Genomic DNA, 26,325 nt, shown 5'->3' on the forward strand with positions numbered 1-26,325 from the left:
TTAAAGCCAGGTTATCCATGCTGCCGGCTAAAAATACAATCTTCTGGGTGGAGCTCAAAGTGGGAATAAAAAATATGTGTGTTACTACAGAAAATCGTAATCTCAGCTGAAGAAGGAAGATTAAATATTGTGCCAAAAAGAGTCACTCAAGCACAATGGAAGAGTTAAGAGCAATAAATGCTCTAGAACTGCAGCATACCTTACACAGCCAAAAGTAAACCTTTCCCCACCCCAGTCTTATCAGATTTTTAATAAATATACCACTAACATCAACATTAATAAGTCATTTGAGCAACACTCTTCTTTCACACTTCCAGGTCATTAGCATGACTCTTTTCTTCTACATTTTGCAGCATGACAAGAAGTTTCTTAATGTGATTTAAGTAATTTGTCTCATAAGATACCAAAACAGCCAATAATCACAGCGTGGTAGGCAAAGTACAAGATAAAACATAAACAAGATACAACATAAAATTGATCAATCTCAAAACAAGCCTTTCTCTAACTTTTCAGGACTGGAAATCTGATTCACCTTTTAGATACTGCACATTGAATTTCCTTGCGTTACTTGTCACAAAAGCATTTGTGAGAACACAGAAAAGCTCCTGAGCTGTCAGCTGAGTAGCAGCTGCTCATGCTTGTTGTCAGAATATTATCTTTCACTGAATATTAAATATAATCTTTTATTGAACTGAATAAATTACCAAAAATGGGCAGAAAAAAAAGATAGTTTCATAAATCAGGTGCAAGAACACCAAGATCATCCAAATCTCTGGCAATTTTAGGGTACCTTTTGTCCTTTATTCCTCATTTTCCTTGTCATGCAATATATTTGATATTTTGCAGGTAGAATACCTATATACTCTGGCATGAGGAGCAGGAAAGAAGTCATAGTCAGTTTTACAAGAGACACAACAAATACTGTCTAGGAGAGGGCTTGGAGAGCTGAGGAAAGCTCATATTCTGGCACAGTCTTTTTCTGATTAAAATGAGAGGAGAATAGCCAAATTGTGAGGAAGTGGAGAAGGTCTTTTGCAACGTAAACAATAACAAACCTGTGGTAAGACGTCTCTTCTGAGCACTGGGGCTTTCCACCTGAGATGTTTAACTAAATCTTCCCAGTTTTATGTATTGGACATCTACCACAAGACTACCACTGGCAGCTTGTAATGCTAACATCCTCCCGAAAAATATTATCTCATAGTAAGTGCAAAGTGTATGAGCACTTTCTCTGGTTTCCTGTGATTGTCCCGAGAGGTTTGTATCCCTGCCAGAGCTCCTTTCCCAAGCTGCTGCAGTGAGTCAGATCCTGGGAGTGCCTCCTTGCCTTCCTAAGCTCCAGGAGCCTCTGACATTGAAGTGCACTCTACTGTCTCCTCATTCCAGCAGAGCAAGCAGGAGCAGAGTGAGGAGAAGCATTAAACAGTCACGACAGCAGATGTAGCAAAAATCTGTCCAAAGCTGAAGTTGCTGAAGGTCACACCCAAATTCACACCTGCATTTTATTTGAAATGTGATAACTAGTCAAGTCTGAAATGAGAGATGGGAGCAGGGAGGAGAAGCTTGAGAAAAAATAAAAAAATGTGCAAGGCAGAAAGAGGACCATCAGGAGTTACATATGCCTTTGCACTTACTTGTGGCAGGATAATTCATCTCAGACAACAGCACACTTGCTTGCAAAACAGATTAATTAAAACTGGGTAGGGAGGCTGGAGAAGTAAAATAAAATCTGCAGATTCAAAATCCACAAGCTAAAATTTATAGAATTGACTTTCAAGTTGTAGATAACCCTTAGCAAACTATCACAAGCTGCCTCTAACATGGGGTAGTAACAATTGTACTGCAAGATTGCTGTGACGAGGCTGTGACACAGAGCATTGTAGCAAAGGATAAGAAATAAAGAATAAATAAATAATAAATAAAGAAATAAAGAACTAAAAGGTCATAACACAACTAACCTTTTATACATTTAGGAATATGAGGGAGAAGAATGGAAAGAAGGGAATGCATGAACCAAAATATAACCAGTACCTTCAGTGACATTTCATAGCTGCTATAGATCATGTATTTACCTTCTCCTTTGCTTTAAATCTGAATCTTCACCACTGTTTTGATTTTTCCTGTGACATTAAGGAAGTTTTAATGAAACGTCATGGAGTTACTTAGTACAAATTCACAGAACTACTCACAAAAAAAACCCAAAATATTTTCATTTTTTCATGGATTTTTTTTTCCAGCATGATGTCTGGCAGAGAAAATAGGGCATGTGCTTCTTTTAAGCCCTTCAGGACACCTTTACAATAAGCTTTGAAGGCATGATTCCATTCAAGCTCTCATTGCAAACCCCTGACTTACACAATTAAGCAGATCATTCTGCCCTTTAGAGTTTCCTACTATTTCCAACATAGCAGAGTGTGGTGGTTTCCTCTTAACTCCAGCAAAGGGTGCATAAACAGCACAGCTATTGTTATTAACAGCTGGAAAAGGAAAGTGCATGAATAACACCAAGACTTAGGAAGGCATAATTAAGTTAAAATCTACCTACTATTGTCAAACTTTAAAGTCTCACATATGAGATAAGACTATTAAAAACATTTGTTCATGTGGTAGTCCAAGAGAAAACTTGCTGTTGGCATGACTGTCTGTCCACTGACCAGATCAGCCCAATGTAAATCCCAGATGATAAAAACAATTTCCTCTTGCACAGTGCACAAACACTTTTCTTTTCTTGATATGAGAAAGCTTTGCATTGCATGTCTCTCTACTCTTTTGTTTTTACAAAGCCAAACAAGCCCTTCTGGCAGCTAAGCTAGCAGTGACGAGAAAACCTGAGCTGGTTTTGTCTGCAGTAAAGTTTTCTTCACAGTGGCAGGCATCGGGCTGTGTTTTGGTGTTGTGCTGAACACGTGGCTGATAACATAGAAATGCTTTTGTTATTGCCGAGCAGGGACTGCACAGAGCCAAGGCCACACTGGGGAGGAAGCTGGGGGCACTTGGGATGCTGGAGGGGGCACAGCCCAGACAGGTGACCCAAACAAACTGAGCAAAGGAATATCCCAGACAGTGTGACAGCAGGTTCAGTGTATAAAGTGGCAGGGAGAGGAAGGAGGGGATGTTTGGACTGATTGTGTTTGTCTTCCCAAGTTAACCTTAGTGTGACGGAAATGGCTGATCAGCTGCTCAACAGTGGGAAACAGGGAATTCGTTCCTTGGTTTGTTTTGCTTCTGTGCCTGGCTTTCGCTGTTTTCCTCAACTGACAAGGTTTCTGTCTCCTACATTTCTGATTCTCCCCCTGATCCTGATGGCAGGGGAGTAAGTGAGGGGCAGCCTCAGACTTGGCTGTGGTTAAAACATGACAAAACCCATGCAGAAACACATTGCTGTTAACACCTACAAGGGCTCTATGCAACAGAGCAAAAACATAACTCCATTGCCTGAGAGTTACACTAATTTATTTGAGGTCATTAAGCATGCATTATGGGTGAGTTTCTTCTCTCCTGTTCCAGACAGCTAATGGTTGATAAAAGATTCTGAAACAGTTCAGAAACCTGACAAGGATAAAAGCTCTACATCAAATTGGATTTCTTCATCAATATAGCTGCATTGTCAGAGACCCCTTTGCAAGCTCTGGATTTGAAGGCCAAACAGGAACTCATTTCAGAGCTGTCAGGAAGAGATGTAGCTCTCATGTGCTGGCTCCTAAGGCAGTTCTAGAGGACTGCAATGAATATGGCACAGCATCTGTTTGTTTATACTTCATAACAGATCACAGCACCAGGCAGGTTGCCCCAGTGATGAAAGCAGCTTCTCAGCAGGACAAATCATCCCAGGTAACATGCAGTTTCTCAATTCTATTTTACTCCTCTAAGTCATTCAATTCAGCTTGTACCAACTGAAATTGTCATTTGTTGGCTTTTTGCTGGCATCTTCTCTAATGCAAAGTGGTTCATATATGGGGATGTTGAAGACAGTTTTATGGTTCATTTGTGTAATCCTTGGGTAAGTTAAAGTAAAGAAATGTTCTTTTAACACTACTTTGGAAGTTCACTGTCAAGCAAGCAAATCCATCAGTGCTTTCATTCACCAGGTAGAACGAGCTCCAGTAACTAAAGGAATCTTGCACATGCCAAAAACGTAACTTTTCACATTTTAAACATCATTTTCCCACAACATCAGACAAGCAAACAACCTGACCAAATCTTTCTTCCAAAAACAGCTGTGGTACTCTTGCTCAGGTGGGGTTTTTTTTTACTAACAACTGGCCCCTGGAATGGCCCCTTTCCCAGGACCCAGCTGTGCCTCCAGGAGCAGAACACTGAGCATGCAGGACCTCCAGTTTCTAGACAGAAAAGCTGACAGTAATTGATCCTGAGGCTCTTACCTCCTCCGAACTGGCTGCCCAGACTCATTCTCACTGCCACCAGATGGGTTCCTTCGGCGAGAGTAAGGAAACTTTGGTGATTTATTGCGGTCACTGGCAGAATTATACAGTCCGCTAAGGTTAAAAAGGAAGAGCAAAGAGTCGGCTTTAAAATTTCCAGGGCAGTTTGGCCAGCTGAGATTTAGTTCACAAAAGTGAAAAGGTTCATGCACATACATGCACACTACGTACAGGTGACTATTCAGCTATGTGTGCTTTTCTGGGTGTTAGTGGGTGTTCTATGTAAATGCAGATAGTGCTGCTTTCTAGCAATATATTTTTCGCACTAAATCTTGAAATGTAGGAGAGATACCTCTTACCATTGCCAGATCAATAATTCTAAGCTTACAAAGTATAAATTTTAGTTCATGAATATTCTTTTACCATAATAAAATTTCTGTGCTTTAGTATGGCATATCCAACCCAGAGGTAGGCATTCTTCATGTTTTCCATGGATGTAAGTATGAAAACTTCCCACGTTTTGTCATGACATTTGTCTTCATCACAGAGCTGATGCTTGGGAACATTAAACAATTCTATCTCCATTTCTCTTCTGTTCATCCACCCAAACCTCTGCCAATGGTGTGGAGGTGCTCCAAACTCCAGCTTTCTTTCTGCTTTCCTGAAAGCATCTGGCCTTCAATTGAATCCATTCTTTTTCATCTGCCTCTGCAGACAGCTGATTACAGCACTGCTCTGCACAGGTGAAGAGTTCCCACAGCTCATCTCAATGAGAATTATTAAGAGCTGTGAAAGCCTCTGTGCAACATCCAGCCTGCTCATGCGTCTAAACCTGCACAGTGCTTTAGAATTTATAGATTTGCAAAACCATTGTTTGGCTCCTGCAGGATCAAACCTCCTGCTCTCCTGAGAGCAACTGAAACACTAGAGACATAAAATGACAAGATGACACCACTTTTCTAAACATAACCAAAGATAGGTCTGTAGCAAGGGAATAGTTGCTCACTACTTTGTTCTTACTCTAGAAATTACTGCTGTTTACAGAAGCACAAGAGGTAAATCATCAGAGCACCCCAAATGACACATCAGGTATAGATCTGAATGGTCACAGAAGAGCAGGACCATTCTGGATTACACTTTACATGCTGTTTCCAACAGCAGCTGTAAACATCCAGCTACAGGAAGCAAAACCCTGAAGGCAGCTCCCCAGTGCTCCCTGAGTCCCACACCATTCCCAGTCTGGGGGACTTACTGGGGCAGCTGCTGCACCTCTGTCTTCAGAAGTCCTTAAGGATTTTTGTTCCATGACTCACCCAGCTTCCCTCAGGAATTCACCTCCTGGCAAAGGAGGACCACAGGTCTCCCACTCATGGTGAGTCACTACTGACTGCCTTTTAAACCACCTTCAATAGCTTCACCTGAAGATCCTTAGTTCTTTTACTGGAAAAATAGTCTTGGTCACTTTCTCTTTTCTCAGGTGACTCTTGATTTTCTATATATCATCCCCTGAAATTGCATCTTTTATAGTCTGTCCTTCCTCCTCGTGCAGATTTACTGCAGAGCCTGTCACATATTTGATCACTTCTGCTGCCCCTCTCCAAGCCTAGACCTTTTCCTGAGATAAGAACATCAGAACTGCTTCCAAAATGTGAGCCACCAATTTATATAATGGCATAATGCTGTTATCTTGCTTTACTAATAATTGCTAATTTTTTTTTCTGACTGCTACACAGCTGATGTTTTCTTTATTTCTTTATTATCCATCATAATTCTACAGCACTTTATATTAACCAGAAATCTAGGTTTGGTGTTTTTTTTGTCCTTATGCACCTCTCTTTATGTTTTTTGACTCAAAAGAATCTACCCATCAGTCACATTTTTAGGAGTCTTTCAGCCACTCTTCACAAACAAATTTCTCACTATCCTAAACAATTTTGCATCATCACCAAACTTTATTACCCCTTTTTCAAGTTCTATCACAAATATTCTAAATATCTATGAACAGATCTCTGTAGAAACCCACTGTTGACATTCAGTCACTGGCTACCTCCTCCTATACTTGCTTTCTTAACTTTTAATTGTTTGTTTATCCATGAAATAACCTATCTGCTTACATGAAATACACATCTATTATGAATCAAATAACACATTAATATATTATATTAATAACCTTCAACCTTCTGCTGTGGTATGATATTTATTATTGCCCAATACCTAAGACACCAAGTCTTGCCTTACCTCTGTGGCCCATTTTCCTCCCATGGAGCACTTGTTTTACTTCTTTGCGTTTCTGGACTGTTTTCATTTTTCATCTTCTTAAAGCTAAGTCAGAGAAGAAATATATACATATGAATAATGTTTAAAAAAAGAAAAACAACATTTTACACAGATCACATTTGCTTCTTTCTGACCACTTAAAATTTAATTTTAAAGGGATACACTCATTATAGAGAGATCCACCTTAGCATATAGTTACTTGTTACGTGAAAGAGGGCAAAGAGCTCCTATGCTGAAAAATCTCACCTATAAAGAGCAATCATAAGGGAAAGGAAAAAGAAGTAGTAAAAAAAAAAAATCATCTCTGTAACCTCATAACTGTAGCAGTACTGAGTCAGAAAAACAGGTAATCCTGTCTCCAAATAAACATGAACAGACACTTAAGCAAGAAGTCTAGCAGTAGGGCAAACATACAGCATGATCTCATAGTCTCCCATAAAATACAGCTAAAAGATAATTGGATCAGAGGCTTTACCTCCTTTTTATTTTACAAAGCTCTTAGTGAAACTTTTCTTCCATGGGTTTACTTAAATACATTTAGAACATTTTTTAATTCATAAATAGTGCCTAGTAGGAATATATTCCAGTATCTGACTATGACATAAACAATTATTTAATGTTATTTCAAAACTTCCACCTGGTTCAAAACTTCAATCCCTTTTTCCTGACTGTTTCTGTGATTATAGAAAGAAATAAAGAAAAACAAACAGCTATGAATGATGACTCCCTAAAGCAGAAGCTCCACCCCTTATTTTTTTTTTACAGATTTTTAAATGTCTAATCTCTTTTCCAAGTGAAAGAACCACAGGCTACTTAATCTCCCACAGTATGGGAGTCACTGCACACTTCAGATTATCCTTACCATATTTCTCTACCATTTTTCCAGGTGTACAGTGCCTACTTTAAAATGGGAGCAGCAAAGTCAGGGGTGATGGAAACTATTCAAAGTATGACAGATCACAGGTTCATAGGTTCACAGGGTAGAATATCCTTCTCATACCCTCCCCCGTAAAGCCCTGGGTTTTACTTTTGCCAGGAAAAAAAAATGTTTTTGTGAAAGAGCTGACTCATTGACTGCTGCAAGGCAAAGTACCAGGGTAGTCACCTGGCTTGAGAGATATATCAGCATTTGTAACCAGTCTCCCACTGATGGGGATGGGAGAAAAACAGTATGTGCCAATTCTTCCTTTATTCCTAGCATTCCCACAGTGTGAGGTTTTACAGCTTCTGACCCATTAAAGCTCCCAGATAATTGCCACTTCAAATGCTGGGAAGTGGCTTTTAGGTGAAGCACATCCCTGTCTAATGGCTCAGCAGAGCTTTTCCTGCAGCACCACCTCTGGAGTTCTTTTCCTGGAGTTCACCTGAGACAGAATGAGGCAGCCACACTGATTTCCACTAAGGTCATCAAGTACTACTGACAGAACCCTGTACAATTATTAATGCACCATATAGTTATAAAGTGCAATTCAAGAAGGAAAAATAAAAGCTTTACAGTTGCTTACAGAGAGGAGGGTATAAGCTCTCCCCAAAGCAGGAGGTGACAGACTCAGCTTTATGGAGTAATTGTGGCTACTTAACTCACTAATCCACTTTTAACCTCAGTCTTTGGTTACTACAGGTCACTGAGTTAATCATTTAATTCTCACAGAGTGAACAAAATGCAAAGCTACAGTAAATCAGCAGGAAAAGAAATTAAATTACATCTTATCGGGTAAATAATTTTCTTAATACTGCACCCATTAATTATTGACTCATAGATGCATGCAATCTATCCCTAGGCTTAAAAATACGTGCTTACTACAGACTGAGCAAGTAACTCAGATAAATACATTTCTGTCCCATATTGCAAAAAGGAATTGATTTGCACAGCATGAACTACTGAACGATGCCTAGGCTGAACTCAAACAACTGTGAATACTGTTTTCTAATCTTAAAAGGAGAAAAAAAAGATACCTGGGAGGTGAATTTACTGCATTAAATTCCCAAGTCATTATTCATTTTGAGCAGACACACACTTTGTAAACAGAAAGCTAGAGCATGGCAGCTCTTCAAATACCAGCAGTATCTCCAGGAATGCAGAGGCAAAAGGTACTCAGTTCATTCAAAGTATGTGAATGGATCTGAATTTCGTGTGAGATTTCATTGGGGGCTTTTTGTGCTTTGAGTCTATACCACGTACACAGAAGCGATTAACTATAGATCTCAACAGTGAATTAGATGTCAAATATGAAAAGTCAGCTTGTGAACACTACTGAAAGATACTCTGCAACCATTACTAACAACTAATGCAAGAATTACACAGGATGAAGCAAACTTCCAAACTGTAAGTGCTACACAAATTTAGTGTGCTACCTCTCACATACACAAACCCTGGCGGACCCAAAAGTTGTCTTTTATGTGCAGACAGAGGCACAGAGAAAAACAAATCAAATCCTAAATTGAAAAACAATTTCCAACACTGGTTTTTTTTTTTTTTTTTCTGGAAGTGACTAACACAGTCTAAAATATGACTTACTAAGAATCTGCCTGTAAATGGCTTTTAAACTGTCATGGCAAGAAACTAAACTCAGTAACCTTGAAGCTGTCATATTGAGAGCCACTTATTCTGGTTCTTCATCTAAGACCTGCCTATCCATTTCTTTTTAACAGCTCATTGTCAAAAATTCTGTAGTAAAGGACTCCCATGCCTCCTAAAACAATGATCTCTGCACTGTGAAATAGTGGTACCTTTTGCTTTATATCTTTCTTTCTCCTAACAAATCACAGAACAGCACAATGGTGGGGTTGTCAGAGTCCTCTGGACATCATCTGGTCCAGCTGCCTGCTCCAGCAGGGTGACCCAAGCTCAGTTGCCCAGAACTATTCCCAGACAGCTGTAGAATTATCTCCAAGGATGGAGACTCCACCACATTTCTGGACAACCTTTGCCAGTGCTCAGTCATCTGCATAGGGAAAAATTATTTCCTGACATTCAGAGGGAACCTCCTCTGTTTCAGTGTGTGCTCACCTGGTCCTGTCACTGGGCACCTCTGTAAAGAGTCTGGATCCATCCTCTTTGTGCCTTCCCTTCATGTATTTTTTTACCTCTGTATTGTTTTCTACTTAACGGTTTAGCTTCAGCATGACCAAGTGGCAATCATAAACCTTTTTTTAAACACATGATTAGCATTATTTTCTAAGGGCTAGAATAATAGATTCAATTTCCCTCAAAATGAGAAAGCAATTTAGCTCAGCTTTTCTTTTGGAGGTCAACTGTTCTAAATGTTAGGCAATAGAGAACCTTATCCACCAAGTATTTGCAGTACATCTTTTAGATCCTTTCTCAGAGTTCTGCCCAGATACCTAGTTTGTGAAGCCCACAGCCTCAATGCTTAGGTAAGCCCACTTAAGGGTTGCTCAGTCGAGGAAAAAACCCAACTGTCAGGATTGCCAAGCATGCAGAGACAGATATCTAGGCAACTAAACAAAAGTTAAGTGCTGTATTTTTGACTCATTCTTTTGTAAGATCACTCTTTTTCTGATTCAGGCATATAAATTCCACCTAAAATTAGGGGTGGGGATACAAACCTTTTTCTGTATCTAAGCCTTACCTCTTCCTTTCAAATACACTTAATAACCAGAGATGTGCACTTCAACACTAATAAATTAGACACAGCAGAACACACAAGTCCAGAGGAGCCCTAGCAATTCACTACTCCTACAGATCAGGAACAAATATGATTTTTATCTGATTTTTACTACAATTTCAACAGTGTAATGGGAAATCAGTGCAAGATTAACAAACCTGCTGGGAGAGAGCCCATGGCCAGCTCCTCCCTGCCACACACCCCAAGCTTGCCCTGTTCAGAGACACAAGGGCCATGACCTGAGGGCTCTGACAGTCAGCCCACAGCTCCCAGGGGAGAGACTAATAAGACTTCACAGGACTATCCTGACCAGTGCACTTTGGATCATTACCTGTCTTTTTCCTATTTAAACTTGAGACTCTCTGCCTTCCCATTAACTTGTGCTGATTTATGAGTTTTCAAACCATGTGTCACCTGAAATCCCTCTTCCACACTAATTGGAAGATCAGGGGTTTATAAAATTAAATACTTGCCAACATTCTCTGACCTTTGTCAGTAGATCAGATGGTCCTGAAGTCAATGGCAGGATAAATAGGATACTAATGATTACTCAGTTTTCCTCTATCCAATGCATTGTACAACCTCTTAAAATCTGTAAGGAAACTGCAGGTCTACATACCTTTTCACTGGAGAAGGTGCAATAATTTTGGTAGTTCCTTCATTTTCCCCATTTGTTGTAATCTGGCTCATGTTCTTAGAACCTAGGGAAAAAAAAAAAAAAAAAGAGCTGAATCTTGTAGCATAACTGTTTGCACAACTATTCAGCATAATCACCTACAGGACAACATGACAGATAAAATGACAAACAAAACATCTGGTGCATGCTCATCTTGTTAAAGGCATGTAAAGATCACACCTTTATGTCTTAGCCCTATTTCTAGTTGTACCAGGGCACAATAAAGTTTAACATGAAGCGCATTCATTACTCTTCCAAATAAGAAAGAGAAATCTGAAGTTGCTGTTCTCAAAGGGAAACTGCCACTGTCAACACAAGGAATGTCCCTGCTCAGTCAACAATGAGAATACAATTTGTGTGAGGAGAATACAATTTGGCTCCTGCTGGTGTTATGATTTCAGTTTCCATGCTATGCTATTAACATCAATCTGTAATTTCCCTTCAGTTCACACATTATGTTTCCACCTAATTGGCAATTCAGACATTTTTTACAAAATTGTTACCATCTATATAAACAGATGTCAAGAAGAACAAAAGAATATCACTATTGATGTAGATCTCTTCTGGACAGGTTTCTGAGCATGTTCATTGAATATAATTAAATAGTTTGAAGATTATAATACTATGTCCTCTGGACACAATTAGCAGCATCACATGGTTGTTAGTATAGTGGTACAATCCCCAAGTCATTTTGACTGGCTAAAACAAAAATGTGATGTCTTAATTTCAGCTGGGAAAAGATGCATGGTAAGTTTTCTCCTCACCCTCAGGAAAAGGATTTTTTCACAATTTCCTTCAACTTCCCATACCATCTCTTTGGCCTACAAAGCCTCTGGACCCTACCTCAACACAAAAACTTGAGATTTTTCTGAAGCCCTTTGTCTGCTCATCAACTGGTTCTCTTACAGGTTAGATTTGCCAGTCTTCTGCAGAAGTCAGTAAATATATTACTTTTTCAAACAAAGGAATTGATCTCAGTACTTCACATACTCCTCCATGAGGCAGTCATCAATTAAGTCATAGAAAGTCCTTGTCACTTAATGGAGTAATAAAAACTTGTGCTCAAAAACATATCACAACAGTGAAACAACTGCCAGAAAAATAGCCAAGGGTCAGATAATATAAAAGTAATCACCTCCAGAAGTGATAGTTTGCTATGTTTGGTAATATCTTTACCATTCTGCAGGTCACCTCTGGTGTCAGGCCACAGTGGATTAATCAGGAGTTTTCTGTCCACACTCACAGCAACTGCAATGATTGTCTCAAAGGATGTTCCATCTGCAGTAACTTTTACTGGCTACAGTACTGTTCTACCAACTTATACCTCTGTATGATATAATTATCTAAGATAAAAGAGCAGACTAGAAAAACACTGTCAAAACACTAACCCCATTGCAAAAACTTAAGTATATTACTGCTTTTTGCTTGCCAAGGAAATAGGCCTCTCAAAAATACCTTAGGCAGAAATCCTGAATATCTCATTCGAGGCCAGTTTCCCTGGTTGTTTACATTTGGCTGGATAAGGTACTCTCAGGATTGAGTGCACTGCACTGAACTTTTCCAGTGAAGTGAATGCACACACTTAATTCCTTTTTACAGCCATATTGACACTGATTTGTCCATTCAATTCAAGCCAACTATTACATTTTTAAAAACTCAAGTATCCAAAACCATATCAGCCTGGCAAGTAAGTTAGCTTGTCATGCCTGTTTCTTATCAGGTAAAGCCACTTAACTGACATTATCTGGAAGCAGTGTTTGTGTTTAAACCAAATCATGAGAGCAGCAGATAGTGACCAAATGGAAAACATGCAGTAAGAGTTCATGCTTTGCACCCTGGGCTAATGTGAGCCTACAAAAATGAATGGACTTTCATATGTCTGCACCAGCACAGCCTACTCTGTGATAAGAGCTGTTTTTCTTTTTCGTTTCTAAGCCTGTAGCCTCAAGAGTTTGTTCATCTCACACCCCATGACTGAAATGCGGAAGTAGTCACACCCATCCTTTTACCAAACATTGGAATTTAAGTAAACTTTAAAGTATAAAGCTCAAATTAGGAAACATAAATGAGTAAACAGCTAAAATCACTCCAAGATCCATTTTCTCTGAAATCTTGCTTTCAAATCTTAAAATTCTCTGGGAAAAGACTTTGTCTAGGCCAGACCAGCAGTTCTACCTACCATGGCTACCAGTTGGGTAGTGACAGGCATCTTTGGAAAATGTGATTGCTTAGGGAATATCACAATACAGACAGTACTGTAATTGTAATACTCACAACCAGTTCTCCACCTGGCTTCTAAATCAGAATGGCAGCACTTATTGTACACTGGTTTATACAAGTACCCCACGTGCAAAGGCAGGGACAAACCAAGTCCTCAGCTACCAAACAACAACAAATCCTAAGCAACACGTTTTCTACCACTGAATAAACTCAGACCCACAGCAACAGGTCTGGTCACATCAATGTTTGTCCTGAGAGGATGTTCCCAAGGAGCTTTTAATGTTCAGCACTCACACAAAAGAATAATGAACACTTTCACCCCATCCTGTGAAAACTGAACATTATCAGTCAGGTCCTAAAACAGTAAGACAGAACAGCAAGGGATCCTGTTCCACGTTTGAGTTTATTATTTGCAAGCAAAGCAAAATGCAACTGTAATTCTCTCAGAGCTGAAAGGGGAAAAGTAAGCAAATTAATGAAGTTACGCTTATCTCACTCACAAGACTTGACAGAACAAAACAAAAAAACTCTTTCTCTAAATGAACACCAACTTGAATAGCAGCCTAAACATACAGCAAAGAAAACCCCATGCATTACTATAAAAACACAGTCAAGATCTAGGATAAAATCTTAGCCGTTAAAGTTGCCTGATATGATTTTTGCACTAGCCCTAGAACAACGGAGATATGAAATGTATCAAACAAGTGACAAAATGGAGGTTACTGCATTTTAAACCATTGTAAACTGTATTCTAGGAAAATAATCTGCCATGCTAAAGCCAAAAGGTCTGCACTGTTCCTCCTATCAGGTGAAGCAATCAATGGCAGTAGCTTGTATGCACAAAAATAGTTTCTCTCTGTTGACAGTATCATCTCCTTCAATCTTGATGTTAAACCACAAATATTTTCACTGAAAACAGAAATAATATTTTCTATCACTGTCTTGGCTGGCACCTGCTCCAGCTCATAACACAGAGTTCACCAAATACATGCAGTCCTAAGCTCTTTAGCCTACTTTGGTGGACCAATGAGATAAAGAAACATTATTGCTCAGCTCTGCTAGAGATAACTAACCTCTACCTTCAGGTGACAGAAAAAATATATAAAAAGCACATATTATGTTTATAACATCAGAACATGTACGCAAAAAGAAGCAGCTAGGGGAAGGGTTTTAATTAGATGTCAGAGGTTAGAGGTTTTAGCACTTCACAGACCCTTATCTGATGGAGGCAGTGCTAATGTTATATGCTGCAGTCATGCACTTGTTCTAACTGTCCCCAAAGCCACTGCTGTGGCTGGTCCTATCATGGGAACCAATAGATTAAAAAAAAACCCCACAAATTAAATCTAAATGGCTAATTGCAGTGATGGCAAAAATGAAGCCTTTAATACATTTCATTTTGCAGTTATAAGAAAAGATAAAAAGGGGAAGAAGAAGATGAGGAAAGATGCTGAACTCAGAGAAGGTGGAAGGAAGTAATTTCACACAGCTTTTTGTGAGCTGTTGTTAGATTTGGGAAAGTAAATGGAAACATGACTTTCATCCCAAAAAAAATCAAATTATAAGACTTTGTCCAGCTATATCCTAATTAAAGATGTATTTGCCAGAAAATACCTTAAGATATAATACATGTTAACTGAAATCACCCAGTTTAAAATGTTGGAGGACAAGTTATATTTAAACTTAATATAGTATACTACAAACGGAAAATTAAGAAAAAATGACTAGCCATCAGGGATGACTATCTGCGTAAGGTCACTATGCAAAAGGAATATTTACTTTAAGAAGAAATATAATTTAGCTTTCTCAAATATTTTAGCCAGGGAAACTTTAACATAACCCATAAAACTTATTAGAGTACCAGGTTAATTTGCAAGATAAAAAATAGTCTAGAAAATAAAATCTACATTGGTATAATATATTTAAGGAAATTATGCTTAAAATATGACAAGTAGTCTTGATTTACTGTGTGAAATGGACTTTGCTATATCTAAGAACAACTTTAGGTAAAAAGAGGTAGATTTATTTTATGAAATAAACTATCACATGTCTGACACAGCAAGGAGAATCAACATGAGTCTTTATTCATCCTCTGAAAGCCTGTTTAAAATGAGGGAGAGTATTCAATGTGAATAGCAAAGACAAAATTGAAAAAAGAAGAAGAAAATATTCTTATTCATAGGGAAAGATGGCATTTAAAAGACATAGCTCTCTTCCTCAGCCCATATTTTGAGCTTGTAATTAAACAAATGAATTTACATTAATATAATCTATGTTAATACATTTGTCCCAGTGATATGACTGCACATTTAAAACATATGGGTAATCAATTAAGCTGAATTTGAAAAGAAAAGAGATGGATGATAGAGATTACACAACCACATGTAAGTAAAATGGTGACAAAGCAAAGATTTCATGTTGCCCAAATCAGAAAAGGCTACGGGAAAGTTTGTTTTTCCTGGTATTTCCAGCCAAAGAGACTGAAAACAAAATTAACAAATACAACACGTGCACAGCCTTGCAGCAACACAGACTAAACTTAACTGCCTGGGCTAAAGCAAACATTATTTTAAACCAAGAGCTGAATTTTAGCTGAGAAATAGCCACACAAATTTCCTGAAACAGAACTAGGGACAAATGGACAAATGAGGTAGGAAATGCTGTTTGGCTTTAATAGATGCCCTAAGAACAGAACAGTCCAGCTGAACAAAAAGTTTAATTAATTAGGTTCAAGGATCATTATCTTCTTGTCCTCTCAGATACCCACTTAAAACTGCACACACAATGAAACATATCAGAATCAGAAAGCAAAGCAATTCTCTTTTTACACTAAATAAAATAAAATAAAAGTTTTTTAAATGTTGTAAACTTCCTCTATTTTCTAAGACTATACTTTTAATTCTGTTGCATTTCAAGAGCCACCACAGCTAAAAGGCAGAGCACACCAGTTTTGTTTCTAAATCAAAAGACAAATGATCACATTCAGGATAAATACTGTAGGTTTCCAGTGGTATATACCTGCCTTCTTTTAAAAAATAGGTTTTAAATTCTGTAGAGTCATATTGAACCATGATAAAAGTTAATATTATTTACATTTTAAAGCCCAGACAAGTTTCTTCTCAAATACCAATACACACACACGTGCTTAACTCCCGGCACAAGTTTGACTGAACTGTGTGTGTCTGCTTGTCATAGATGAAGCTAAGCAATACCCATGTAATCATTTGTGGACCTGGAGCTTGACATCTCTATTACCAAATTTCAGGAAGCACCAATTATCTAAGGCATGACTTCTGTGATCCAAGCTTAATCCCATCTCCTCTAACACCTGTGGAAACTTCTATTTTGCCATGACAGCTTCCATATGCAGAACAGATTTCCAGCTCACACATCTTAAAGTTAAGGTTGAATAGCACTAACTTCTGTTCCACTTAATATCAAAATAAAGGGATACTGTCCTTGAAATGGGAAGAGGGTGCAAAAAGTGGCACCTTGGGTCAAACAGGCCAAACAATGGGATACTAAACAAGACACACAGGTACAAAATTTGCTTGCAAGAGACAGGTCTCCAGAGAAAAAAACATGTTCTCACTGTCTGTTTTCAAACTTCCCTTTCAACCTTTACATTAGACCTACACAAATGGGGGCTTGTCCTCTTTAATCCACAGCAACTATTTTTTTCTGGAAAGCTGGAGGTTTCATATCCTGCTAACTAAGATCTAAATACCGACTGAAGGCAAAACACAGAATTCATTCTGAAAGATCCTCAAGGACACTGCAGCAGTTCTGAGTCACCTCATGATGACAAAATGAACCAAAAATTAAGACATCTGCCCCCAGGTCAGCAGAGAAGGACCTACCTGTCTGTTGTGTTCTTTTGGGATAAGTCTTGCTGCGACTTCTTTCAATGCTCTGGTCAGGCCGTGGAAGCTGCACAGAAGTGTCTCTGGTCATTCGCAAAGATGTTTTTCCACTTCAAAACACAATAAAATGATGGAAAAACAGTAGGGAAAGTTACTTAGACTGAAAAAAAATGCTCTTAACTTGTCATCCCACCTCTGGTTCTCCTGTTGAGTAGCACGACCCTGAATTTTGTTTTGAATCAGTCACTGGCAAAATCATCAACAGATTGTGCCAACCACTCCTATATTTGGCATTTTCAAGTGGAGATACGCCACTAAAACAAAATGGTTTTTGTTAGGAATAGATTAAGATGGCATGACCTTTTCTAACCTAGAATATTCTAACGTACAACTTTCTTAAGTAACAATATTCCTCCCTGAAGTTTTTCTGAAAGTTTCCTCCCAGGAAAACATGTTTAATATTGTTTACATATATTTCATAATGTTCAGCTCCAGTCAGTCAGGGGCTACTTCTCTGGCATGTGGAATGACAGCCTAAAAGACTGCAAAATAAACTGTAATACAGGACTCTCACTAGAAAACCCCAGCTGACAAAAAAATTGAGTAAAAGTATTGATTTTTGTTTACAGTAAGGTTTTTATTCACTGCACAATTGAAGTAAATTATTAAGTTTCAATAAATTCTTTTATACTCATTTTAATGTTCCTCTCAGTGTGACTAAGCAGAATATAGTGGTCATAAAAAAAATATAAAATTCATATTCCTCCCCAAACTCCATATTTGTTCCTGGAAACTTATTTCACAAGAGAAGTAATTGTCACTATTAATTCCTTAATACCTGAAGTTTGATAATTTTGAAGCAAAAGCTATTGTACTAGAAAGAACTAAGCAACTATGCAGGAATTATTTACATAGATTTTTTTTAAATTATGTGAATAGACATCATGAAATACTGATAGTATTTTCATCAATAGGCCTTCACAGACAGTCAACACTGCAGAATTTAAATGTTTTCAGAATTATGAAATAATGGGAGGACAGAAAAATCTCAAATCCTAAGCCTACATCACAGTAATGTGGGTTTTTTTGGTTTTTTTTTTTTGTAGTTAGCTTAAAGTATTCTCAAAGTTACCCAGAAAACTTTTCTGTTCAACTTTTAAGTTTGGCAACCATGACAGTCTTGCAAATTCCAGAAGTAATTTTAACAAAACATCTCGGAATAAGACCTTCCACCCCCACTAAGCATTCGATCTTAAGACAAGAAAATTGTCCTCCTGAGAACTGTCTGACACACAATGAGAAGTACCTAAAAGATTTTACAAAAAAAAAATAAAAAAATCAGAGCAACGTTAAAAAAAACCACAACATCACAAGACAAATGAAAGTATCATGATCCCCTCCACTTACACAGAGAAACAGTGGGATTATGGTTTCTCTTCAGAGCTAATGATGTGTATGGATACACAACACTGTCACTGCTTTTGGTGATACAATGGGGGCCAAAGACAAAAATGGAAGACAACCAAAATTGTCAGCTATGACCATCATCCCAACATGGCATGCCTGATCAGAGATCATCCATGACATTTATTGAAATAGGAAGACAAACTGAACTGCACCACCAACAGCAATAGCTCAAACACAGTTAACTGCTTCATAGCCTGTTAGTTTCTGATTGGAAAGTTCTTGCCAGTACAAAACTTTCTCTTCCCCAGCACCAGTGCCCTGCTCCAATCTGCTGAAGTGATCCAACAGAAAAACTCATCTGGCAGGAATCAGTGAGCTACTACCCATTGTCCTGGATTGGGCAATGCAGGCCAGGATCCACTAGAAACACAAAAGGCAGGGCAATCATTGCCCTGTTATCCACAGCAAGGAGAATCTGGATCATGCCAGAGAATGTGACAACTCAGTCTGGATTAGGAAATAAAGAAAATTGAGAAAGATCTGCCTAACTAATGATTATCAAGCTTACTCATTATGATCCATTTATTTCTTGCAGCATAGTGAAAGCAATGCTCCTTATCCATCCTTAATTTCAAGTTTACAGCATCTTTCAAGGTTTAGAGCCTTGAACATTCTTCTAATGTTGTCACCTATTCAAGCCAGAAAACACACACCCTCATTTTGGTATTCCCCAGCTGTCAGGAAAACCTCTTTAGGACATGAACATAATTTCAGGATTTATAAGGAGATAATGATTTAAAGAGTCAAAGCTGCTCCTACTTTGAATACAGACTATAGCAAGCCTCAACCAATTCTGGGGATCTGGAGAGGAAACATTTGTCCCAAAACTGCCAGGCTTCCAAAGAGAGTCTGTTAAAATGGGCCTGATTCATCTTTCAACTTCAGAACCATAATGGGTCATATTCTGGGTGGTGATTTTCTTTCATTGGAGGGAAAGAGGAGAAAAGGAATGAAGAAGGAATGAACTGAAGTTTAAACTATAAAAAAAATTCACCTGTACCGATGTTTATAACCTATGGATCCAAACTTGCTGATTTTTCTTGACAGAGAGTTTGATTCATTCTCTGGCACCCTGTAATTTCAAAATAAAATAACAGAGTAAGTTGCATAGATAGGTCAGAACTATAGTTTCCTTGCCAAGTCAAGAAAAAAGAATACCTATTTGGGCTCAATTTTTTTTTCTTGCAAGTTCCTCTTCATCCCTACATCTGGACAGATTCTTATGAGGTTGAGAGTCTCCCACAGCCACCTGTTTGTCGCCCTTATTTTGACTACACACCTTTTTATTTCAGAGTCAAGTGTAAATTGCTGGAACCAGCAGCCTTTCAGCTAATTTTGGGAGAAGGCAAACCTACCCTGCCACAGTAGTGAGATTGCAGGAAGGACTTTTAGTTCACTCATTTCCAGCACTGCTAAAGGCAGCCCAGAGGATTTAATCCACCAATTCCCAGCTAGACACCTTAGCACATTTCTCTTGGTGTTCTTTGCAACAGTAAAATCAAGTGCTTTGAGATGTGCAGTACTCAAAGCACTTTGAGAAATATCTCTCAAAGATGCTTGAGCAGCACTTCTCAAAGTATCTTTGAGAAGATTTTTATACACCTCAGCCCCTCAGTAGTAAGCAAAATGTTATGGAAATTCAATTAATTTCTATTAAATATATATGTTTATTTATTTATATATATATATATATACAGAAACACAGAAATATATATATATATATATATATATATATATATATATATATTTCTGTGTTTCCAAAGGCTTCCCTCTAGCCAATGCTGCTACAGAAAATCTGATTATTAAATAAATTATCAAAACCTATATGGCAACTTAAATCCTGCCACCTTTCTCATAAAGCCTACTACATGCAACCTGAAGTACTGTTTAGAAAAGAATACTAAGACAAAAGAAACCACCAGACTACCCAATTTTAAAAACATTGTTTCACATCACTGTAAGAAAAGGTGTTGGCTTTTAAAAGCATTCCATAACCAAGAGCAGAAATGTATTTCCAGGCAACAAAACTTTTTTCATGACTCTGCAGGTGTAACAAGGCTCCCACTCAGTGTAGTGGCCCTATGGAAAGCACAATCTAACTTCTGCATCACTCACCTGAAAAATGTATGATGCTCTACACAGCATTTCCAGAGATGTTTGCATGTGACCTTGTTACGTGCTTCAAAAAAGAAGGAAGTTTCATTGCACTGAAGATAAAACAAAACAAATGAATATTCTTATGGGGGATCCTGCCATTGGAGTGAATCTCATTTCCTGAACAAAAGAACTAGCCATTGCATGTTAGTCCATGCAAGAAAAGTAATCAGCACAAAGAAAAGCAAGTTCTATAATTCTTCATTTAAGGTGGTTTTCTTTTTTAAAAAGCAGAGAAAAGAGATTATTGAAACACTCATGTTCCTTCATTCTTGTTCATACACATCATCTTCTTTCCTAAATAAAACACACCTGTCGGGGTTTTTTTCAAAAATTATGTTTCTGATGTTTTCTGAAACAGCAGCTCAGATGTCAATCAAAAATATTCTGGTTAACAGTATAAAAAAAGGCAAGAATAAATGAAAGAAAGAAAAGAGCTCAAGATCTGTTATAAACTACTATGAACTAATGACTGAGGAAACACACAAAATAGGCCAAAGTATACCTGAGGGGGGAAAGAAAATGAAGAAGGGAAGGGTTTTCTTTTTTATAAATAGCTAACTTCAGAATAATTCAAAATGCTAAGAAAAAGTTGAAAGTCTTAAAATCTAACTTAAGATCTCTTAAGGAAGACAACAACATCTAGAACAAAAGCACATACAAAGTTTAAAAACCGATCTCTGGAAACCAGCAGAGAAAAGTGGGACACATGCAAACTGTATCATACTTCCAACAGGAAAGGAGAAGCAATGGACACATCGCACTGCTTGTTTTCAACAAACACTCAGATGTGTTCACGAAAAATACTCTTCCATCTATTTCTCACTTGGTGAACTCAAGCACTCGGTGTTTCAGCTGTGATTTGCACAAAGAATGAGCAATCCCAGTGATGTCAGTGTGAGAGCTCAGCATGGCCTGACACCCCCTGTAACAAAACTGAGTCTAAAACCATTTCACCAACATGTGAGTTACAAAGGAGGTGTGATTCACACCACCTTCAGCAGCTGATTTTGGACAATCCATGCCCTTGCATTACTTCTGCAGTGCCATGCATGCACAAGAGCTCAGGCAAGTTTCTCCCCCTCCTCATTTATTATTGTTATTATTATCTGCAAACACCTTCCAAACTGTGAATTAATTCTCTATGTTCTCTAGAATTAAAAATTTCACCTATTAAAAAAAAACCCAGTTATATCTTTATTAACAGCTGTCAAGCAGCCTCACAAAACCACAAATTACCTCCTGAAGCAGCTTTTCCTTCACTTTGAAACAAATAACAGTAAAACAACAGAATTTTGCACCTGTGGTTAGAATAATACGGATTTTATTCCCTGGCAAAAAAAAAAAAAATATATATATATATATATACATGAGCTCATTTTCTCCCATGCCTTATTTCAATTAAATGTCTGGCTGTAACAGTCCCATGGAACAGGCAAGGAACTAAAATAATTCTCTGGTCTTCCATCAAAAACACATTTTACTCTCCATGGCAAGAGAGAAGAATACAGACAGTACAGTAAGACAATGACCACCAAGAAACCTAGGATTCATCTGATACTGCTGTGTATATCGTCAAATGACTTTGTAGTACATTGGTCCCATAAATATATTCCCAAAGTCCCTCAGGTTTAATAGGGATCATCATATCTCTGCAGGATTCACAAGTGGTTTAACTTATAGAAAAAAAATTTGAATTCATGAAAAGTAAAGGCTTTCTGAAAAATCTTGAAAATAGTTAAGGAGAAAAATAAATTTACCTTGGACTCTTCCAGAGTAACAACATTGCTCTTTCCCCTCTGATGGCTAGAAACAAACTCTACCCACTGAAAAATCATTATGCATTTTATATTGTAAAATTTTTAAAGAGAACATGTAAAGTGGTGCTTTACATTTGCTTATTTTGCACGTAACAGAAAAGTACCTTTGGATTTCATTACTTGATTTAAATTACAATTTTTATATTAGACTGTCATCTAATGTTTTCATATAAACCCACCCAACTATACTCATCTTCAAAAGGATAATATCAAACTGGATTGTAGTATTGCAAACTTGATGAAATATGATGAGTCAGTTTAACTTCTCTTAGGAAATAGCTCAATGATTCACTTTTAATATGCAGGGTCTTGCTCCTTCTTTGTTCACTCCCACTTTTTGGCAAAGAATTCTCTGTTGTACTTAAATTTATTTAATTATATCATCTCAAAGGAATGCATTTCTGGTATGTGGGAAGAGAGGGGCAGAGAGAAGACAGGTATGTTTTTGGGTTTTTTTTTTTAAGAGAATTTTAAAAATAAGGTGTTTCTGCCATATCTTACTGTTAGACCAGTTTGAATGCTGCTGGCATTCAACGACAGTGGGAAAAAGTTGGGGGGAAAGTTCTATTCCTGTTGGGAAAAAAGTTCTAGTCATCCTTTTTGTCTTCTTTAATTTACAGTTTTAGAACTTTCTCATGCACAGAACAAACAGCAGGAAAACGCATTAAAATCAGTAAGTGAAAATATGAGGGACAATATGAAAAATATGATACTGTCATATCATAGAAAGATCCAACCAGCAGAAATTACTGATTTCATCATATGAAGGCATTATTTTCTAAGGCAGAAGAAAGTTTACCCTATCTGGTAAGAAAAATATTGATGATGCTGAAGCATCTAAATTTAGTATCCAGCAATCAACAGCAGTAAGGGAGGGCAAAAAACAAGAGAGGGGTTGTGGGGGGGATGTGAGAGGAGGATAATAACTCTATAGACCCAATTTACCAAAACATTATGGAACTCAAATCTGGAAAATGAAATAATTGCCTAAAAATCATGGGACAGACCAATGAGGCTTCTGATAACATACTCAGGTTTCTTTATTTGAATTTGAAGGAAAATCACGTCTGAAAACTATGCCTTCAAAACTAATGCTTGTTATAACTCAGTAGCACAATTAAATTTTATTAGAGAGGAAAAAGAGCCTAAAACACTCATCCTTATCAAAGGCAAAACAACTGATAATTCTTTCACCATTTCTCAGCTTATCTGGGAAGGATTCTGTAATTTACTGCAACCAAGTCCAGTATGACACTGCTTAGAGCACAGCCAGGTTTAGGACTTCCTCCATATTCCTTTTAGGACTTTTTAAGGCTTGCAAGACCAGTGATTACCCTGATAATTTATAAATGCTTATATTAAAAAGTAAGCAGTACTGAAAACAGCAGTGTCTTTCTGGATTACATCTCTCCCCCAAGGGAATAAGTTGATTTATATAGGTAAAGAAAGGATGGCCTTACATGTTAAGACCACAACCTTTTGTTCCCAATAAAAGACAACATTTTTAGCATTTTGAACATCACAATTTCCTACAGTGTTAGCTGGGTGTTTTTCTTATTATTCTCATATATCTGAATCAAAAGAAATAAAGACCTATTGTAATTTTACTAACACTTTATAGGAAATTACACTTCTAAAGTCATTCAGCGCTGTTTGGTGCCTCACAAGCTTCTCCTGGCTACTCATCCTGCTGCTTTCAGAGTGCCTAGTGTACTAAAGGTAAGGCACTGTAAATCATGAACTGCTCCCACAGCAGCCCTGGCTGTCTGCACTCTGGAGATCTCTCTCCTTTGAGCCATCTTAGTGTTTGTCTGTTCTTTCAGGAAGCCCCTTTTGCTGATCAAACAAGTAGAAAATCACCTATTTTTGTATGATTATTTTCAATCCCATCTGTGACTTGCAGGAGCAAGGGAGGGGCAGGATAATGGGACCAGAGGCTGCAAAAGCACCCTTACAGCAATAATCACTCATCAAGATCTGGGACTGCCTCCTCCTAACCCTGAAAAAGGCACACGCCAAAAAACGTGAGGATAAGGATTACATATCCCTCTCCTTTTAGGTGCTTTAAAAACTTGTCCTGCAGTCTCCAAAACATGCTACAGCTCATGCTGTTAGAACCTCACCACCGTTTTTAGCCATAGCAGGAGAGACAGAGAGACCAGCACAGTGAGTGCAGACACCTTGTCTGCACTACAAGCTTATGCACAGATGGACACTGAGTTTTATGCTGGCATCCAGAGCAGCCAGAAGACTGATCTGGCAGGGCCTTTAAGATCTCCACTAGGGAGCTGGGAATTGGAACAGTGCTACACCCTAATACCCACACATCTCAGGTGAAAGATTAAAAGCGGGTTACAAAACCCTTCAAAGGAGACAACTCAGAGGGGTCATTGCTCTGCCTGAGTTCAGTACACAAGTTCAGGAGTGCTTGGCAAACAGCTTCCTGCTTGCTCTGCCTTGCCAACCCGATTACACAGCTTTCAGTCTCAGAAATGCTTTGTGCCCAGCTAGTTCAGTTCCTAGACAGGGCAAGCTCAGCTCCACCTGGAAGAGAAGACACACACTTAAAAAGACAGCTCTTCTCTCTGAGGGCTGGAAGATACCCTGTTCTTGGAGTTCATGGATTACTCCCAGGATAAGAGGCCACTGTCAGTAGATTTACACCCATTCCAGGGAGCACTGAACCCGCCCACAGAGCAAAAATTATTCAAGAACCACTGATTCAGAACAAGCTTTAGCTACCCTAATTTACAAGACATTTATGGGCTCCCAGCAATGCAGGCTCAGAAAATGAAGAAAAAAAACCCCAAAAGCACATTAGGAGCCATGCCAGCACACACACCACTCCTCCCAGTCACAGCTAAGGTTACATCAGGAGGGATCTTGCCCCGTTGTAGGGCACACTGCACATATACATATTACACCTGCACATGTAACAGATTTATTAACACTGGCTCTGAAGCTACTTCTTCAGAACATTATTCTTTGCCAGGCACATACCTGGTTATCATCAGTTCTAAATTCCAATAGAAAGCATTCTGTCTTTAGACATATGCAGACAAATCACAGCTTATGTAACGAACAATGTACTATTACTGGTTACACAAGGTCAATCTTTAGGAAAATTATACCAAGTTGGCAATTAAAATTGATAAAGCTGTGCCAGTTGCATTTCAACATTGAATCAAACACATCTCAGCTCTACATTACAGCAATTCAAAAACACTAAGGAATTTAAAAAAGAAAAAAAGAAAGCTGACAGCATTACCTTAATGTCAGTGAATTTAATTTTATGCAGGCCTTGAACTGATCTTAAAGTCCTTCAATGATGGCTCAGAAAGCAATTAAGAAAAGACAGGAAAACCCCCAAGCAACCAAAACAAGCCAAAACTATTTGATTTGACATATTAGCATCACTGGGCTTGCCCACCTCCACCCATTACTATCACTCTGAGTTAAGTGGGTGCAAATGCAAATGATGCAAAAGTCATTTGCAATTCTTAAGCCATAATAAAGATCAAACTGCTATTTTTGTCTGGAAACTATACATATAACCATACAATACATTGGACTTAAGACTGAGAGTAACAGATCTTCAAATCCTGTTCAATCTTCCCAAGAGCTGCAGGAACAATAAATCAAATTAGAAGTTCCTGGCTGGAATTTTTAACTCAAGACAGAATCCAGCATTTGATAGGAAAAGAAGGGGTATGCAGCCAAACAACCTTATTAACATAATTATTATTCATACTTATGGCACTTATGAAAAAGTATATTAAAAAGACAAAGCATATTTATGATGTTTTCTGGACTATTTAAAATAACAAAAAAATATTG

At 38.1% G+C, this 26,325-nt stretch overlaps 1 protein-coding gene across 1 annotated transcript in view; it reads right to left on the reverse strand.

Moving 5' to 3' along the window:
• The window catches only part of EPB41L4A (erythrocyte membrane protein band 4.1 like 4A), a 116,421-nt gene that overhangs the window by 20,238 nt on the left and 69,858 nt on the right, over positions 1-26,325 (reverse strand). The window contains exons 10-16 of the mRNA XM_021524791.2: positions 20,630-20,721; positions 19,509-19,586; positions 17,045-17,157; positions 10,908-10,989; positions 6,621-6,704; positions 4,383-4,496; positions 2,073-2,120 (exon numbers count right to left, since the gene is read on the reverse strand). Coding sequence (XP_021380466.1) covers positions 2,073-2,120; positions 4,383-4,496; positions 6,621-6,704; positions 10,908-10,989; positions 17,045-17,157; positions 19,509-19,586; positions 20,630-20,721 — 611 coding nt within the window. The remainder of the gene's footprint in view (positions 1-2,072; positions 2,121-4,382; positions 4,497-6,620; positions 6,705-10,907; positions 10,990-17,044; positions 17,158-19,508; positions 19,587-20,629; positions 20,722-26,325) is intronic.

This window comes from Lonchura striata, chromosome Z, assembly GCF_046129695.1.
Source record: "Lonchura striata isolate bLonStr1 chromosome Z, bLonStr1.mat, whole genome shotgun sequence".
Classification (NCBI taxonomy): domain Eukaryota; kingdom Metazoa; phylum Chordata; class Aves; order Passeriformes; family Estrildidae; genus Lonchura; species Lonchura striata.